The following is an 18,919-nucleotide window of genomic DNA, read 5'->3' on the forward strand; positions in this document are numbered from 1 at the left end:
GGCAGGAAGCAGACACAAAAAGGCACACCTAAATTACTATCGCAAAAAAGCATCTTGCCACATCTGTCCATACAAGTTCTACCTGTCTTGGTCAAAACTTAGCTGCAGGAAACCCTCACCTCTCCAGCCAGCCTCTAAACTCTCCTAACTCTGAGTATGTATTTCTCTTAAATTACTTATCACATTCAACCCTATGATTATAGATGCTAGGAAAAGAAATTCCTAACTCCCCAGACTAGCATTCCTTTCCCCACCACTGACCCCCCACGAACATTCTCATTACTCCCCTTCACATCGCCTTTGCCCCAGCAAAACAGAACTTTCTTCCTCGTAGACTCTGGGTTGTCATACCGCCATGCCTTCCATGCTCGCTACTGTTACCCCAAGCGGGAGCACCCACCCCACCCATTTCTTCTCGTCAGGATATGTCAAGATCCGACACAAAAGCTACTCCTCCAGGAGGCTTTCCTGGATGCCCTATCGAGCCTGACCATTTCCTAAGGGCCCTCCGCTCCTTCGACTGTTTGCTCTTCGGCAACTCTGTCTTTTTATCCTTAGAGAGCGGGTACCCGACAGGAGTCATTGTCGGGGCCCCAAGACCTGAACCGGCCTTCGGATTTGTGGAATGGCTCAACAAACAAGGGTGTTCAGTCGGCCCCGGCAGCCTGTGCCCCACTCAACGGAAAACGACGGCACACCGACAACAGGCCGGACACTGCGGTCGGCGCTGGCGACTCAGGGTCGAACACGCCTAACGTGGCCTCTGCTCAAGGGAGCTCACAATCTATCGAGGGATAAAACGAAACCCAATTCGCTAACTTTAACGAGTTATAACCTGGGACGCCAACTCGCTCGCACAGCTGCGCGCGCACACACGGCATCTCGCGTTTGACTCAGTCTCGACACCAGCCCCGCCACCAACCCCGGACCTTAGCTCTCTCCCCAGGCGCGGCCTAGAGTCGCCACATCTGCGCAGCCGCACACCCAGTTCCGGCGTGCCCCGCGCCCCGCCCCTCCGGCGATGCACCATCTTCCCGACAGGCCCTAGGAGCCGCAATGCGTGCCGGGAGTTGTGGTCTCGGCTGAGGCGGCGTTGGTGCTGCGGCCGGCAGGCGGCGCGTGGCAGGAAGCGGAAGCGGCCTGCGCCCCGCCCCCGGCCCCGCCCCGCGCCGCCCTGTGCCGCCCCGCGCCGAGCCGCGCAGCTTGCAGCCGGGCTAGCACTGACGTGTCTCTCAACTAGGGTGCTGTGCTCCGGAGCGGGTTGGGCCGCGGGTAGTATCGCCTCACTGGGAACAGAGCGGAATCGAAGCAGGACCGAGCGCCGGAGCAACTGCCGCCATGGCGAGTGAGTGCCCCCCGGCGCCTCTAGGACGGATAAACCCCTTTCCCCTCACTCTTGCGTGGGGCGCCCACTGGTCTGGCCCGCCCGGGTCCGCGCAGACTGGGGCTCGCGCCCTCCTCCCCCCTCCCCCCCGTCTCTCCTCCGGCTTCCTCGCGCGCCCCCACACTCATCCCTGTCCCCCTCCTTTAACTCGTGGTGGGCTTCGCTGGGGAGCGCGGAAGATTTCACTTTTCACTAACTCTCGTTTCTCCCCTCAAAGTCAAATTTCTGGAAGTCATCAAGCCCTTCTGTGTCATCCTGCCGGAAATTCAGAAGCCAGAGAGGAAGGTAAGTTCTCTAAATCGCGAAAGTGTCTTGGCGCTTGTAGTTTACGGTGCAATAAAAATGGCTTCAACACGCCAAATGACACTCTATCCTTTCTCTTTCCCATGGAGTGTAGTCGTGTATATTATAATGATCCTAGACTTTGTAGGAAGGTGACCTGGTTGTTTAGGAATTTCCACCGGAATCATCTTGCTTATTTGTAGTGTCTTTTGTAGTTGTTGCTCCAGTGAACAGTCTCGAAAATGGATCCTGGCCGTGGATGAATAAGGCCTCAGAGACCTCAGTTAGGTTACCTAGATTGAGTTACTGCTCCTCCTTCACCTCACACCAGGAGTGGGTAGATTTTTCTTAGGAGGTGTTCTGGTATTCAGCTGCTGAAAGGAGTTAGGAGTGATCACTTTATTCCGTACAGATGACCTTGTACCTTTTGTGTAGGGTGTCACGCTACTGAGATTAAAGGCATTTTATAAACTCTGCTGCTTTTTACAGCAGGTGCATCAAAATGTGTAAAGCAGAGTGCTGTTAAGTCAATATCAGAATTTCCACTGCCTGACAGCTGCAGCCCAGGACAGTGAGGGTGTTGCTAAATAAAAGTAAGCTATCGAAGAAAAGTTTCATTAGGTTTGTAGTAAGATGTTTTTGTCTCATGTTCTGCTCAGAGCATTGTGAAGGAGTCACAGTTTATGTCTAGTTTACATCAGTATGGACACTTGGGCTCTCAGAGTCTACTTTAACTTCGAGTCATTACATATAAGTGCCCATGTAGATGCTCCTTTTGATGGACTGATGTCCCTAGTGATTTGCAAAGCTCTCCACCCCCAAAAAGTTATAAGTGGGCCATGGGCTCTGGAGTGAGGCAAGCCTGGGTTCCGCCCTTCACACAACCTCTTCGTAGCTATGTGACAGTGAACTTATAACTAGACCTGGATGTACCACTAGAAGAAAGTGCAGTGTCTCAAGAAGGGGTAACTCTGGAGGACACAGTGTCTGGTGGTTTTGTAGGAGGAATAAAAGTTTTGTGGAGGGGTTGTAAAAAATTTTCAGTAAGAGGAATACATAGTGTGCAAAAGCAAAGAGAAGACTGTCATATGTTTGGGGGGAAGGAGGAGCTGAGTTATATGTAGTTCAGTGCTGATAGAACATAAAGGGTAGGTGAGGAGCAACCGGAGGTAAGTCAGAAGGGCCAGACAGATTAGAAAATCACTTTGTCAGTAAGGGGGTGGACAAGAGTGTGGTTTTGAAGCTATTCCAGTAGCGGGAGGACTAAGGTAGTGGTGTAGGAGATGGGGGTGGATTTAAGGGGTAGACTTGGATAAAGAGCTTTTGAAGTTCTGATTTTGAGTTTGGTTTTATCCAGGAGAGGAAACTTGATCATTAAAAGAATGAAAAATCTTATAAAAATTACCTACTCCTTTTTCCCCACAGAGAATAATTTTAATACTAGTTTGTTACGTTATGAGTCAGTCCGAAATAATGTCACCTTACTGGGCTGCTTGTAATTTCTTGTTGTGGTGGGATAACAGGGGAAGGGGAGCCGTCTCAAGAGAAATAAGAGCAGTGAATTCACACTGATTTCATATGCAGTATCTAGACCTGGAACTCACACCACCTTTGTGTAGTTGTATTGTCGCAGCCTGCCTAAAGGATGGCATGATGTCTAGAAAACAGAGGTCCACACTTTCTTTGCTGAGCAAAGAGCCAGAACCCTTACCAGTATTTCTGTGGACATCCCTTTCACTCCAGTTATAAAGTTGTTTTAGAGAATACAGTTTTGTTCAGTTAATACTGTCAGCTGCTCATAAGGTATTTGCAAGTCAGAATCCTCAGTCCACACAATAATCAGTGTGTTTTGAAGCCCTTTAAAGTCTTTTATAGTGTAGGCAGCAGATATTTGTGAAGACTCTAGTTTTAGAGGCAGGAGACCAAGAAGAATTGCCTTTCTACTTCTTGGTGGAAGAAAGGCACTGGGTATGGGTCTAAACTTTTCTAATGACACTTATAAGTCATTTGTAAAATAATACTTAATAGTCACCTTTCCTACTTAGCTACCACAGAAATTTTAAAAATGCTTAAAAAGTTGTGTGTTAAATAGATGTTGCTAATAGTAAGTCAGTTAAATATGCTGCTCTCCCAGTCCCTAACCCCCCATATTGTTTTTTATATTATTTTACCCTGAATTCATAGATAATACAATAATGATCACAAATTCCAAATTAGTTGATACTAGAAGAACAAGATTTTATTCATCACAAAACCCATTCAAATGAAGAATGATTGCTTGTGTGTTGTGAGGACTGGTCTGTTCTCCAAATTACTTACTGATACAACATTCTTTAATCTTAGGTCAGATAATAAACTGTTAATGCCACTGGTGGAGAGGCACAGGCTTTGGACTCAAACTCACTTCAGCTGTGGGAATTTTGACAAATTAATCAGTCTTTGTAAGACTCAGAAATTCTCACTGAAAAATAAAGAAAATAATTCAGGGTTGAGTGGGGATTAAATAAGATGATGCATATGAAGACCTTTGCAGTACTCGGCACTCAGGTTTGGTTTGGGGTGATCAAGGCTTTCTTCTCTTGTGAACAGAAAAAGGAAATGTGATTTTAGTCCATTTTTAGTCATTTGCTTATGAAAATAACTCGTTTAACTTTGATTCATTCCCTCCTATTATAGATTCAGTTTAAGGAGAAAGTGCTGTGGACGGCTATCACCCTGTTTATCTTCTTAGTATGCTGCCAGGTAAGCACAGGTGTGATAATCTACTTTTGGCGTAAGGGGTAAGTGCAGGTGGGAAACAGTCTGCTGACTCCTTCTCTCTGCTTGTTTCCAGATCCCCCTATTTGGTATCATGTCTTCAGACTCCGCCGACCCTTTCTATTGGATGAGAGTAATTCTAGCCTCTAACAGAGGTAGGACTCTGGATCTTTGTGCCTTTTTTCTGTACAATGTGGGCTTGACTGGCCTAATTTAGTTAAATTAGAGGCTTTGGCTCTGTGTAGAGTTCAAGAGTATTTGTGAAGAATGTAGTTTGGAAATGTAGAATCCTGGTATGCTGTGCCGAACAGCCTGTTAAATGCTGGATTCGGTACGGAGGCATGCTTTCATATTTGGAATTGTGTTAAAATGCAGTGCAAAACCATAATAACAAAGTGAAGTCTGTCGTAGAGAATAAAAACAGAAAAACTAGAATGCTTTTTAAACACATAAAATGGTAACATCTCTGCTTGTCTTTCTCATGTTTCAATAACATGTTCTTTAGAATATGTAACTTATTTCTTCACTTCATTTTTTCCCATTTGGCTATATCTGTGTCAAAAAAACTGCAGAACAGTGTTTTGAATACTCTTAACCTGTTACCTGTTGGCGGACTTGGAATGTGTACTAATGCTGATATTGTATTTGACTAACTCATTTAAAAATAACAGTTCAGGCGGGCCGCGGTGGCTCAGCGGGCAAAGTGCTTGTCTGCCATGCCGGAGGACCTCGGTTCGATTCCCGGCCCCAGCCCATGTAAAAAACAAACAAACAAACAAAATACAATAAAACAAGAAAATGTTTAAAGATGTTTCCCTTTCTTCCTTCCATCCTTCCTTCCTTCTCTCTGTCTTTCCTTCCCTTCCTCCCTCTCTCTTTAAAAAAAAAAAAATAACAGTTCAAGTTAAGTTCCAAATCAGCTGGAAGTATAGCTCATTTTAACATATAAAAGTAGCGGTTTATTCAGAACCAGAGCTCCCATTCCAGACTCTGGGAATTATTTTGCTGTTAAGATAAGGAAGAGCTGAACCTTCCTTCTCTCTGTAAAACCAGAATGAATCTGTTCTAGTAAATGTAAATGCAGCAGTCTGTCCGGACACCATATGACTTCCCAAATAGAAGAAGACGTTGCCTGGCAAGCCAACTAGAATGAATTGAATTATACTATAATCATCGATATTTTGGGGTTATCCTCTATATTGAATGGTGCTGCCAAACTGAAACACAATGGATTTGTATAACAGGCACCCGGTCACATTCTGCTCATTCACTCTCCTGATAATGTTTGGCTTTTGCAAGCTTAAAATGACTGTGTTTTGCCTCCCCCTTTCCTAAAGGCACATTGATGGAACTGGGTATCTCTCCCATTGTCACCTCTGGCCTTATCATGCAGCTCTTGGCTGGTGCAAAAATAATTGAAGTTGGTGATACCCCAAAAGACCGAGCTCTCTTCAATGGAGCCCAGAAGTGTAAGTGAGATGGTGAATAAACTTCAGGTGTCTATATTAAGAATTTGAGTCTGCTCTTAAGTTTGAAGAGTCAAAACAGTTTTTCTTTGTTTGATGTAGCCTCCCTGTCTGGCCAACCATCTAGTTGTTGCATGGCCTATATTACTGTGAGAGAGCAAAGGAGCAGGGAACTTGGGATGGGCTGGAGAAGCAGGGTAAAAGTGATGAGTGCCCAGAGGCTGGAGATCTGCTCTCAATTCTCCCGTGCACTGGCCAAAGAACCTTGGACAAGCCAGTCCACTGCCCTGAGCCTCACTTTCCTTACCATTTAATAGGAATACTTCCCAACTGTTGTGAGAATTAAGTAATGTGTGTAAAACATTTGTCAGTGCCTGGCTTGTAGGAGTTATTTGGCAAGTGTTTTTCCTTCTTCTGGAAATTTAAAAAGGATTTAACTTAGGAAGAAAGCCAAGCATCTCATTCCAGTTCCTCTGACTACTAGCTCTGGGACTTGGGGAAGGGTTAGATGACAGCTCCTGCGTCTCAATTTCTGCATCTGTAGAAATGGGCATAATATTTACCTCATGGCAAATGGTAGGTGCTAGTAACTATACCCAGTCATCAGAACTAACCCTGTTGCTAAGTAACTGAAATGTATTAATTAGAAAATAACATTTACCATTTCCTGCCTAGCATATTTTCTTCCACAGCAGTATATTTTACACATCTTAAGTTAGTGGGTTAAATAATTGAGCCAGAAATTATGTAAATTTGTCAATTTCAGACACATATCAGGATATTCAAATATATATATATACACATTATTTTTAAAATGCATAGATCAACAGTTTTCTCTTTAGTTTTGACAAATTTTTGAACATTTTTGTGTTTTATGAGTCCAGTATTAACTGAGCACATTTTAAAAAGTCAAATAGGAACTATTTTTGGGTACTCTGGAATAAATTTTTTTTCTTTCTTAGCAATTTTATTGAGAGATTTTCACGTATCATACAATCCACCCAAAGTGTATAATCACATAGTTGTGCGTTCTAAAATTTTTATTTTACTTGACAGACTAAGTGGGAAAGCTAACACTGAAGGCTTAAACATATTCTTAGAGATCCACAAAGTAAGTATTCAGGAAGCTATAAAAGTATGAACATTTCATTGTACCTAACAATGAGATACAGTAAAGACAGTCTACAAACAGGAAAGCTTTGGTGAGACCAAAATAGCTTGGTAGCAGTGGAAATGTGAATAGCAACTAAATTGATGGCATTGTGGGGTTTTTCCCCCTTAGAAAACACATTGAATAGAAACTTGTGAAGGGATCACTTTATTCTAAAGCTAATAACCCATGTTGTGGACTCAGACCTCGATGGTGAGCCTGCAGAGTTAGCCTGGAGGTATAATTCAACTCATGAGCTCTCTGCATCCCAAGTGACCTGATGTTGAATTTTGGGTGCCATGGGTTTGGGATATCAACAGGTTGTGTGCCTCTGAATCTTTGCTAGAGAAATTTTGCCCCCTGATTGGCTTTCCTGTGAACTGAATTTGCCCCATTTCAAGTCTTTCACTATTCCATTACTAAAAGGAAAGTAAATGTAGGAAAAGGTGGAATTAAAGCAAGCATGCATTTGCTGAAAGGCATTTAAATTATCATGTGCTGATAACCTGTCTGTTGAATGTTTCCTCAACAACCAGAAGGTTTTTGTCTTTCTCCACCCTGGTGCCTGGCACTGAGGTGTTCAGTCCCAGTTTTGTCTCCTCCCATGCAGTGTCCCACTTTGAGAACATCATTTTCTTTTGATTTCTAGTATTTGGCATGATCATTACCATTGGCCAGTCTATCGTGTATGTGATGACCGGAATGTATGGGGACCCTTCTGAAATGGGTGCTGGAATCTGCCTATTAATCACCATCCAGGTACTTGCTGTGTAACACCCCTAGTCTGAGTCAGCCCTTAAGCTTACATCTCTCAAATACCAAGTCTGAATCACACAGAGAAGGGACTCTTTCTGAGAAGAAGCCAGAGAATTCTGCAGTTCCGAATTCTGAAAAGGAAGGTTCCACTACCCGATACCCTTGGGCTGAGATGAGTTCTCCTTTAGCCTTGGGGGTTTGTAACAGAACCCAGTTATAGAAGAGGAGAACTGTATTCATGGTAAGTAATATTGTGCAACCCATTTGGGTTTCCTTCTGTTTTTAATTTTACAGCTCTTTGTTGCTGGATTAATTGTCCTGCTTTTGGATGAACTCCTGCAAAAAGGGTACGGCCTGGGCTCTGGAATTTCCCTCTTCATTGCGACAAACATCTGTGAGACCATCGTGTGGAAGGCGTTCAGTCCCACCACTGTCAACACCGGCCGAGGTAAGGGCTGCAGGCTTCCCTGGTGACCAAGAGCAGTAGAAAGTGTTGACTTGTGCAGTGCAGCAAACAAAAGTTCCCCCAGACCACAGAAGAAGTACTTCAGTTTTAGGTATATCTCTTCTGATTTTTCTGTAAGCTTTTTTTTAAACATAGGCTTATCCTCCTAATGGTACATACTTGAAGTTTTCATAAGGGTATTTTATGTATACGAACCATAGTCTATAGAACACGTAATCCTTCCCCATCTTCTTAGCATAGCATAAACCTCCCTTGCAAGCATAAAGCACATTTCATCACTCTTCTTCTAATGGACCTTCAGGTCACTTCTGGGTCTTTTTTTTTCACTATTAAAAACATTGAATATTAAAAACTGAACATCCTCATATATTCATCTTTTTATCGTTTTGCAGTTGCTGTCAGTGAATACATTTCTAAAAATAATTAATGAACCAAAGCACTCAGTCATGCAAGGGACAATTTTGAAAGGGAGGCCTGGACTTGCAGTTCAACCCAGTGTTCAGATCCTAGCTGTGCCAGTTAGGAGCTACTTGTGTGACTTTGGGCAGATTCTTCAACCCTGAACCTTGGTTGCCAGAATCAAATGAGACAAAAGAAGTAACACAGAATTACGAGATGTGTGACTCACAGTGACTGCATATTCTCTTTATATTCATTCAGGGGACCGTGGAAATCTTTGACAGAGAATGATTTTAATAAAAATTTCTAAGCATACCAGACCAGGAGAGCCTTAGAGTAAAACATATTAGGAAAAGGAGATAGTTTTTTTCATCGTGAAATATGCTTTTCACCTAGAAGAGTCACTTGACAAATATCCGTGTGCGTTTAGGCTCTATTATTTGAACTGAATGCTGGAAACAGAGTTCCTTGCTTCCAGAGGCTCTTCAGAGCCCATTAGTGAGACTGAAAACAGGTCCCTGGATAAATCAAGACCATTTGTACCAACACATTACCATGTGAAAGAAAATAACTTGGAGTAGGAAATGTCCAAGGAGCTTTAGAGAAAAACTGAGGCAAGACTACTACAGGTTTAAATGAGGAAGCCACTGAGAGTCAGGACATCCTGGGAGCTTCCGAAGAGGTAAATGGTAGTGCTACTTATGGACGTTGTGAAATTCCATCTCTGAGTGGTCTAGGAAGACCTATAGAGAGAAGCAGCAGGTGGTTGTGGTTATCATGTTAGCAACTCGAGAAAAATGCTGTAATGGGGCAGCACCTTGACAAACCTCATGCAGTGCCCATCCTGTCACGCCACACCTGCCCAGAGAGGCAGTGTTTCTAGAAATAACAGTAGCTGCCTGACTTCCATTGTGCAATGGTCACACTGCATTGGGACAACAAAGATTTATATTTTACAACATTTTTGTTTCTTTCTTTAGCTTTTTTTTTTTTTTTTTAACTTAGGTAAATTCCTTGGCAAATTATAAAACATCTAGGCCTTAGTGATACTCCCTGCTCTGCAGCTTTCTCTCATTTGTCCCTCTGTTGTCTGGCCCTCAGATTGGGTACCTTCCTATCTTTAGTCCCTCAGAAAGCACACTCTGCTTCCTGGCTTTCTCCTCCAGCTCTGCCTCCTTTAGCACCATCTCACTGTAGGGTATGAACTTTGGAGTGAGAATTGTTTCTGTTTTGCACTGGGGCACCTGGGGCTTGCATGCTTTCTTCTCATTTATACAAGTGAGGATAAGGACTGGGTAACCTGAGCCCCACGTAGTCATGGACAGCCTTCTTTTCTGAGCTATCAAAACAGAGGCCTGTCCTTTCTGGGATTTCCCAGGACAGTGAATGTGTCAGCTTGGAGCTCCCGCTTCAGCGTAGGGCCCCTGCCAGCAGACCCTCCTTTTAAGATTTTGTAATTGGTGATTGTCATTGCACATGAGAAATGGCCATTGGCTTATACATGCCCAACAAATGAGATCCATTAACTCAGTGCAAACAAAGTACAACAGCCCCTTTCTGTGATTTGAAATATCTACAGAAAAAAATCAAAATGAGGGCTGAAAAAAATATCCCTGTGGTTAAAGGAATTGGCACCATGAATCTTGTAACTAATTCTCTTTTCCTATTTTCTTTATTTTGGCCACTAAGATGCTTAGAGCCAGGTTTCTTTGCTTGTTTGTTCCTTTACCAAATGTGCCCCCTCCACAGGAATGGAATTCGAAGGTGCCATCATTGCACTGTTCCACCTGCTGGCCACACGCACAGACAAGGTCCGAGCCCTTCGCGAGGCTTTCTACCGCCAGAATCTCCCCAATCTCATGAACCTCATCGCCACCATCTTCGTCTTTGCAGTTGTCATCTACTTTCAGGTACATCCAGATCCGACCAGGAGGGATTTTGAGGGCCTGGATATAAGTGTAGGATCTCTTTGCTATGTGTGTGCCCTACCCATAAACTGGGGTTTGTTGAAATGATATGGTGGTCGTGTGAGCTGGACAAGTGTGTGCCATTGAGTCAGTGGGACTTGCTGGAATTAAACAAAATTAAGACCCATCTCAAATCATGTTCCTTTGAATTGAACATATATAGAAGATAAAAAGATATATTTTTAAGTGCTTAGGTCAAGGGAAGTGAAAAGCTCCATATGGGTTTTGAGAGGCTGCATTTTGCACTTCCTGTGTGAGAAAATGAGGAGGCTGTCAGAGAAACCAGACTCATGGAGGATTGTTAGGATTCCTTCCAACAGTAAAACCTAATTGCTATCTTATTTACTCCCAACTTGGTAGAATATTTGAAGGAAACCTCTCCATCTTAGAAAAGACCATCCTTTCCTCTTACCTCTAAAATTATCAGTTTGGGCTTGGGACCTGAACCTCCAGTTGCTTTTCTTGGTTGGATCAATCTTTGTGCATTTTTTTGACTGCCCACTTTGTATTCTGATATCCCCTGAACAGAAGAGGGTGTTTGAAAGAGCTGTTGAGGTTTTCAAAAATGTCTTTATACAAGCTAAATGCTTTTTCTGAGGACCAAATAAATCGTCCATTCCTTCCGCTGAGATCTTTAGTAAGAAGCCTGCTGAATAACAAACTAATTCTTCAGAGGCTTGACTAGTATTTTGCAGTAGTATTGAGATTTTATTTTAAATTCTTTATGTTCTGAGCCTATGATTAGGCACTGAGGGCTCATAAAAATAATAGGAAAGAAACCATTCCCAGGCTCTAAAGGCTTCAGAGGGAAAAGTGGTATTCATAGAAAAGTTTAGCTTTTTACTGATGATGAAAACATCTAAAAGGATGGTTCCAGGGATGTGAGGATGACACCTTGATGGCCTTGTCTGGGGGTCATGGTAAAGGCATAGGAAAGTATAAAGAATAACTTAAAACTGCCACCTAGAGGACGACCTGCTATTAGTGTTCTGGTATGTGTCCTTCCAGGCTTCTCAGTGCTTAGATGTGGGTATAATGTGGACTTTGTTTTTAGTATAAAAGGGATCATTCCACCATCTTGAGCTCTGGTACATTTTTCACCCTGGCTTTCTGGGAAGCTTCTGTGTGTACCTCCAAGTGCAGCCGTGGATAAGGAAGGGCCATAACTCTCGGACCGTTGAGCCCCAGGGGCCACATCCTGGTGGCTGGCCTGACCTTCCCCAGCTGGCCTTATGTCTCTGCGCAGCAGTGCAGGGACGAGGCAGCAGACAGTGTTTGTGTTCCTTTTTGGCTCCTCAGGGCTTCCGAGTGGACCTGCCGATCAAGTCAGCCCGTTACCGAGGCCAGTACAACACTTACCCCATTAAGCTCTTCTACACCTCCAACATTCCCATCATCCTGCAGTCCGCGCTGGTATCCAATCTCTATGTCATCTCCCAGATGCTGTCAGCTCGCTTCAGTGGGAACTTGCTCGTCAGCCTGCTGGGCACTTGGTCTGTAAGTATGTCTGCTTGGAAATGGAAGCTTTTTTATGCCGGTGGTTTGCCTGAGTGTGCCTTGCTTATGACCAGATATTTCACTGAAAGATATTTTTCTGTTGTACCTTTTACAAAGTCAGCACACTAAATTTTCTTTTCAGTAAGGAAACCAGACTGTGAGAACTTCAGCACAATGCTATTTTTGTTTATTTCATCAAAATTTTATTTTTTCATCTGTTCAGAACTATTCAGTCTTGATTCAAAGGAATAATGAATCAGGATTCACAGGCTTTCTGTTTATTCCTTCCAGGATACTTCTTCTGGGGGTCCAGCCCGGGCTTATCCAGTGGGCGGCCTTTGCTATTACTTGTCGCCTCCGGAGTCTTTTGGCTCTGTCTTGGAAGACCCTGTGCACGCAGTTGTGTACATCGTGTTCATGCTGGGCTCCTGCGCGTTCTTCTCCAAAACGTGGATCGAAGTCTCAGGTTCTTCTGCTAAAGATGTGAGTAGCAATTAAAATTCCTAGAGGGATTATTAAACTGGGAAACAATAGTTGTTAACCTGGTACTGATAGAAGTATTGCCTTGTCACCTCTCTTTAAAGAAGCAGTTTGTGAGCGCACATACACACACACCGTCCTGCTTCACGGGGAGTTCAGGAGCTTTAAAGGCCTCCAGACAGTAAATTGATGGTAGCTCTGAGATTCCGAAACCAGACTGTAAAATGAGACTGTCATATTATTTCTTTGTAGCACCTTTAATGTTACCTATCTAGGGTGCACGGGTGGTTCGGTGGTAGAATGCTCGCCTTCCATGCGAGAGACCTGGGTTCGATTCCCGGACCATGTACCCACCCACCCCCCAAAAAAAGTTATCTATCTGTATATTAAATTTATGATTAAAATGCTGGAGAAGAAAATCTGTAAATGTTTAAATGTTTAGTATCACTTGAGATGTCTGTCTTCCCTCCAACTTCAGACTTAAAATTGAACGTTGTTTTTGCGGTGGGTATCATACAGGTTGCAAAACAGCTGAAGGAGCAGCAGATGGTGATGAGAGGCCACCGAGAAACTTCCATGGTCCATGAACTTAATCGGTGAGTGACTGGGGCACAAACCCCAGACTTTGGATGCTAACATAGCATCAGCTGTGTGGTTTTCTATCCATCACATATCTTGAGAGGCCTTCAGGGTTTCTGGTACATTAAATCTCATTCTTGGGTTATAAGATAAAAACATTTCCTGGATAGAAAAGTCATTAAGTATGTATGAATCTACTGTACTAAGGCCCTGGAGATAGAAGAGGGAAAGCCTATAGCCTCTCTCCTCACAGATGGGGAGCCACTGGCTAGGGAGCCAGGAATTTGGCCATATGGTTACAGGGTGGTGTGGTTAGGGTTCCAAGAGACAGATTCTCAGGGTGCAGTGGACCTGCACTTGGTTCATGCAGGTGGGCTCTGAGGAGGTGCTCTAGAAGGAAGGGCAAACATCCTCAGAGGGCTGGAGGCCTGCTTGGGGTAGGCCAGTAATGGAGTCTGAGCACTGATTGGGGCCTGAGGTGGGCGTAAGTTTACAGGCCTTGGTGTCCTACTGAGGCCCCAAGAGGCATCGAAAGCTGGGGGAAGGGGTGTGGGGCTCGTTCTTTTATAACCTTAGGGAAAAGCACACCAGAGAGACAGCAGAGGAGGCAGCAGAAAGACCTGCTAGGGTGCTACGTGAGTTTGGGCCAGAGGTGCTGGTGGCCGGCAGTGGCTGTGGGGTAGAGAGTAGAGGAGGGGTCCAGAGGGTACAGACTCTGTAGGAGCTGGTGAGCAGCTGGATACTGGAGGTGGGCTGGGGGCAAGGAAGGGGGTGGAAGTCAAGGGCTTCCCTTGGGGTGCTAGAGAGCATTCTTCAGGCTGCACCTGTTTTTCCATGGCAGGGAGTTGCCTGTTGACCAGCAGGGTTGGAGTAGTAAATATTTTAGCTTTTCAGGCTATATGGTGTCTCAGCTTTCCATCGTTACTCAGGAGCAGTCAGGGACAACACATAAGCAAATGAATATGGCTCTGTTCCTGTACAACTCGACAAAACCCAGTGGCAGGCTGGATTTGGCCTGTGGGCTGTAGCCTTCTGACCCCTCAACTAAAGGAAGAAATTACAGGGAAAGTCGTTACCACACATTTAAGATCATTTTCTAGTCTTTAGCTGGGATTGTAGATAATTTATTTCATTCTCTTACTATTAAGCCTCTAGATTTACAGTGCTGTTTAGTAGAAATACAATGTAAGCCACATTTGTAATTTTAGGTTTTTTAGCAGCCACATTAAAAAGATGAAAAGAAGAAAATGGACATAATTTTAATACATTTTTTAACTCCAAATATCATATCAACTTGTAATCAGTATAAGAAAAACCATAATGAGGTAGCTTATATTCTTTTGTCAAATCTTCAAAATAGCATGTGTATTTTACGTTTACAACACATCTTGATTTGGACTAGTCACATCTCAATAGCTCCCTGTGACTTGGGTGTGGCTACTCATTGGACAGCACAGGTCTAGTCAAGAACATTAGCCCGTGTTAATAGGTGACATTTCAGTGAGATGGTGGGGTGCCCTCTGAAGGGATTAGGTTGCTAAATTGAAGCTAAGTATGTTGGGATTTACGCTTTACTGTGGCCTGGGCCCAACTTCGGGCCTGGATCCAGGGCAGTGGCAGGCTGGTAGGCTCTGCATCGTAACTTGTACTGACGCGGCTTCCCTCTCCCCAGGTACATCCCGACAGCAGCAGCCTTTGGCGGGCTCTGCATTGGCGCCCTTTCAGTCCTGGCCGACTTCCTGGGGGCCATCGGGTCTGGAACCGGCATCCTGCTTGCCGTCACAATCATTTACCAGTACTTTGAAATCTTTGTAAAGGAACAAAGTGAGGTCGGCAGCATGGGGGCCCTTCTGTTCTGAACCATGTGTCCCCCTGGACCGAGGAGGGGAACCACGCTCCCAGATCACCTAGGAAGGGAAAGAAAGCGCAGTCCTCTAGGAGAGCTCGTCTCCCAGAAGAGGGCTGCTATGGCAAATGGACTTTTGTTTAATGTTTTTGAATTTCTTACTCTTCCATTCCACTTTGTAAAATGCTAGAAATTGTCCAATTTGAAACGTTGCTTTTTATTCTGGCATTGACAGAAAGAACTGTAGAAAATGAGGCTTTTATGCAGCTGACTGCCAGAGAGGTGAAAATGGTAAATAATCTTTCTCAAGTATCCATTCAACTTTTTTTTTTTTTTTAACCTTATTTGTACCTTCTCAGTGCTATATGCGGCTGCAGTGGCCTCAGTGTGTTCTCCACAAAGGGAATTTCTTGTTCTGGTTGAAAGCACAACATGACTGAAATGACTGTGTTTCCTCTTGGCATCAGGGAGTGAAGTGGGAGTGGGTCAAGTGTTTTCTGGTGGCTTGGGGGGGAACCAGTGTGTTGAAAACTTACTCGAGTGTTTCCTTCACAATCAGGAACAGTCAGAAGACTGTTGATGAGATTAAGTCACTTTCCCTTTTAAAATAGTCATTTATTTTGTGTTTTTTTAGGACAGAGCTTCTTCCAAATGAGAGGGGGTTTAAGCACCCAGAAGATATTGTTGGGCCATCTGTTAATTTTTCTGCATGTGCCTAGTTGGGCTTTGGGGTCAAAAAGAACAGTGTCTGCTTGTCTCTGTCATTTCTAGGTTTAGTTAAACCTGCATGTCCCATGACTGAACCATATGGGGATTCATCAGCTTGACAAAAGTTCAGTCTGGTTGAGCTGAGGTAGTTGTTTGTGTGGGAGAGCTTTTAAGTGATGTCTGTCTGTCCAGATTCTTCTGGACTTCACCCTGACTTCTCTCTTCGTAGTCCACGCTCATTCTTCCTCCTTTACCTGAGAAGCAGTGGCCTCTCAGTGGTAACGAGACACTGAAAGGAAGCAACTTAGTGTTCAAAAGCCCCTTCTGCAGTCAAGACCAGAAACTTCCCACCTCTATTTTTAGAACTTTTTTATTGTGCTTAGGACCAAATGTAAAATAAAAGATGCCACTAATCTCTCTTGCTCAGCTAAACTTGTCCAGCAGGGGGTAGGGCACAGGCTTAGAACACAGTGAAATCAGGTGCATAGGGCTTGTTTTCTGGCAAGTTGTTCTAGGTTTGATGTAAAAATACTCAAGATTATGTCTAAAATAAGTTGTTTATGCCTCACAGGCGACCTAGATCTCAGGAATTAGAGCCTTTTCTCAGCCTTTTAAAAGGTCTCCCTAAGAGGAAGGGTCAGATGTCGGTGGGACCAAGGGTATTTCCATTGGCGAATGTCTCGAGTCTGAGAAGGGGGTGCCAGAGGGGCTGCAGTCACACGGAGAGAGGAGCCCCCCAGCAGCAGGCCCACAGTGGCCTTGCAGCATTGAACCCAGTCACAGCTCTCAGCATAGAGGAGACAGTTTGTGCCCTGTGTCTCAGTCAGGTGAGTCCTCCCCAGCAGTGCAGCAGGAAGCTGAGGGAGGAGAAGTGATTTGCCCAAAGCCACCAGCACATCAGCAGCAGAACCAGGACAGCCCCGTGTCTCTTGACCCACAGCTTGGGGCTGACCACCCTATCACTCGTGGCCTTGTCTAGACCCAGTCCTGAGCAGAGGGAGGTTCTGTGAGACCCTGACGCCCTCCCCAGCCACACGGTTCTGCCGCCGAGCCACCTCCCTCCAGCCCTCCATAGAGATGCTGTGGCCACAGGTGGGCTTGGCAGCAGTAACAAGCCACAGCTGGGTGCTGGGGGCAGTGGGCCCCCAGTCTTCCCTGCAGCGTGTGACTATACACGCTGTTGGCACCTGGAAACTGCTTGTCAGGCCGTGCGCAGCTTGCGCTCTGTGGTCCACAATCAGAATGGGTGGGGCTGCCCCAGCTTCCAGGGGACTGTCACTGTGGATGCCAAGGTGGCATAACTGAGATAAGGTGAATAAATGACAAATAAAGCCAACTTTTTACAAGCCACCGGGTCATGTTTTCTTGGTTTTAAATTCCATTAATTCCCAAAAAGGTTAATGAGAGACAAAGGCCTGAGTGCCCCTTCTGGTGTGTGTCGGGCTTGGCTTGATCCTGGTTTTGCACAGAGTACCAGTATTAAGGTCTCCCTTGGAAAAAAACTCCTTAGAAAGGCATTCTGTCTGGGAAAAATCCCTTTGTCCTAGGGGCAGTTTTTGTACCCTCAGGCTCATGCATTTGGCTAAAGGAAGCCCAGGTGATTGTGTGGTGTCTCTTGATGGGCAGACACCCTTGGAGCTGGGACTAGCGTGCAGGCTCCTCTGAGCCTCTTCCGGAATGTGAGACCGTGGCCAGCAGTGGGCTCTGTGATGCCTGAGACCTCGGGCTGCCTGCCGTGCTCCCACAGGAGCTTATCTTCTTTGGGTCCATGTGTCCCAGCCCTTCACGTCTAGGCCAAGGGGCCTGTAGCGACAGACCAAGCACAGATCTTAAAGCTGGCCCTGGACCATATTCATCTGCTCAGCCAGGAGGATCCCCACTCAGCCTCAGACAGCACATAGGGACAGGGGTGGCAGGCATCGTGGCAGCCCCCTAGTGCAGAAAGGTCCCCGGCTGTCTCCACAGCGGACTTTCTCACCCAAGCCCTCCACCTCCACTCCAGCCAATGTCTCCCAGTGATTCCATGAGGCACAAAAGAGCAGCTCCAGGGGCAGCCCTGACCACGGCAGGCTGTGGGAAGGACGTCACCTTTAGCTGTTCCAGCCGTGGTACTTCCTTGTAGAGTTTTTGAGCTTGTCCTAGAAAATACCTGATTTTCAAGGCAGTGGTGGGCAGAGTGGGACACTCCTTTTGGGACCACTTGAGAGAGGTGTTAGGATCCAGCCACAGAAGCCACGCCTTAGAATAGCTGTTTTCAGGCTGTGCCCAGATGTGCATGTGTGGTCTGGTGCGCCTTTTGTTCTACCACCCCTGCCCAGTCACAGAAGCCATCTCAGAAGACCCCAGAACAGGAGCAGAAGGTCTAATGAGGGCACTGGTCACATGCAGTGCAGACCTGGTGAAATGGGGAAGCAGGCTGGTGCTCTGTTTTGGCTTCTGGAAATTCAAGTCATGAAAACCCACCTCCTACAGAGACGCATTTGGCCTCCCTGGCTGCCTGAGACACTTCTGCCATGCTTATGGCCCAGGCCAGCCATTCCTGGCTTTTTGCCATTTTATCCTGGGAAACAAAGCCAACAGAACCCAAATTTGTACAGCCAAGTGTCATGGTGAGGGGTGCCCGGCCCTTCCTTGGTCACCCAGTCTGCACATCAACTTCTCAACTGTGCACTGGGGAGGAAGGGGTGGGATTAAGAGCAGGCAGTCATGTGCAGTAATCTTGGCCTCTTGCCTCTTTCTACAGGGAAGATGTTGTTCTCACTCTTTCTATGTGTGATCTCACGTTACCCTCACCAGAGGCCTAGGAGGAAACAGCTTGTCCCCATTTTACAGATGAGGAAGCTGAGGCCCTGGGAAACTCAGCGTGGCCCAGAGTGGCAAAGTCACTGAGCTGCAGAGCCAGGACATCTGCATGCTGAGTTGCTTGAGGCTCTTTTCCTACCCAGAGCCCCTGCTGTGCCTGCCTATCCCTGGGACAAAAGGAATGAAGAGTCAGGGTGCCCTGCCTTGACCCTGGGCCCTAGTCCCAGGCAGGCCAGGGATGGAGCCTTCTGGAAGCCCAGTGCAGTGGAAAGGCAGGTGAGGCTTCCACCTCTATCCAGAAGGGCTGGCCCATGGCCCAAGAAGAGCATGTCTGACGCCACATCCATGGGTCAGCAGAACCCAGGCTGAACTTCCATACC

General features: G+C 45.6%; 1 protein-coding gene across 1 annotated transcript; it reads left to right on the forward strand.

Moving 5' to 3' along the window:
- The first annotated feature begins 1,168 nt into the window (after window positions 1-1,168).
- On the forward strand, window positions 1,169-17,087 carry SEC61A1 (SEC61 translocon subunit alpha 1). The gene is made up of 12 exons (XM_077116345.1): window positions 1,169-1,345; window positions 1,602-1,669; window positions 4,343-4,408; window positions 4,500-4,578; window positions 5,761-5,892; window positions 7,689-7,798; window positions 8,090-8,243; window positions 10,410-10,570; window positions 11,927-12,124; window positions 12,416-12,607; window positions 13,124-13,200; window positions 14,856-17,087. The coding sequence occupies exons 1-12, from the start codon at window positions 1,339-1,341 to the stop codon at window positions 15,040-15,042; spliced, it is 1,431 nt and encodes a 476-aa protein (XP_076972460.1). The 5' UTR covers window positions 1,169-1,338; the 3' UTR covers window positions 15,043-17,087.
- The last annotated feature ends 1,832 nt before the right edge of the window (window positions 17,088-18,919 follow it).

The sequence above is a fragment of the Tamandua tetradactyla genome, chromosome 9 (genome assembly GCF_023851605.1).
Source record: "Tamandua tetradactyla isolate mTamTet1 chromosome 9, mTamTet1.pri, whole genome shotgun sequence".
Taxonomy (NCBI): domain Eukaryota; kingdom Metazoa; phylum Chordata; class Mammalia; order Pilosa; family Myrmecophagidae; genus Tamandua; species Tamandua tetradactyla.

Bases quoted from the DNA above. Each gene is read 5' to 3' on its own strand.
- SEC61A1 (XM_077116345.1), top strand. The intron at 4,409-4,499 runs GTAAGCACAGGT...GCTTGTTTCCAG, and splicing joins TCTTCTTAGTATGCTGCCAG to ATCCCCCTATTTGGTATCAT. The intron at 5,893-7,688 runs GTAAGTGAGATG...TTTGATTTCTAG, and splicing joins CTTCAATGGAGCCCAGAAGT to TATTTGGCATGATCATTACC.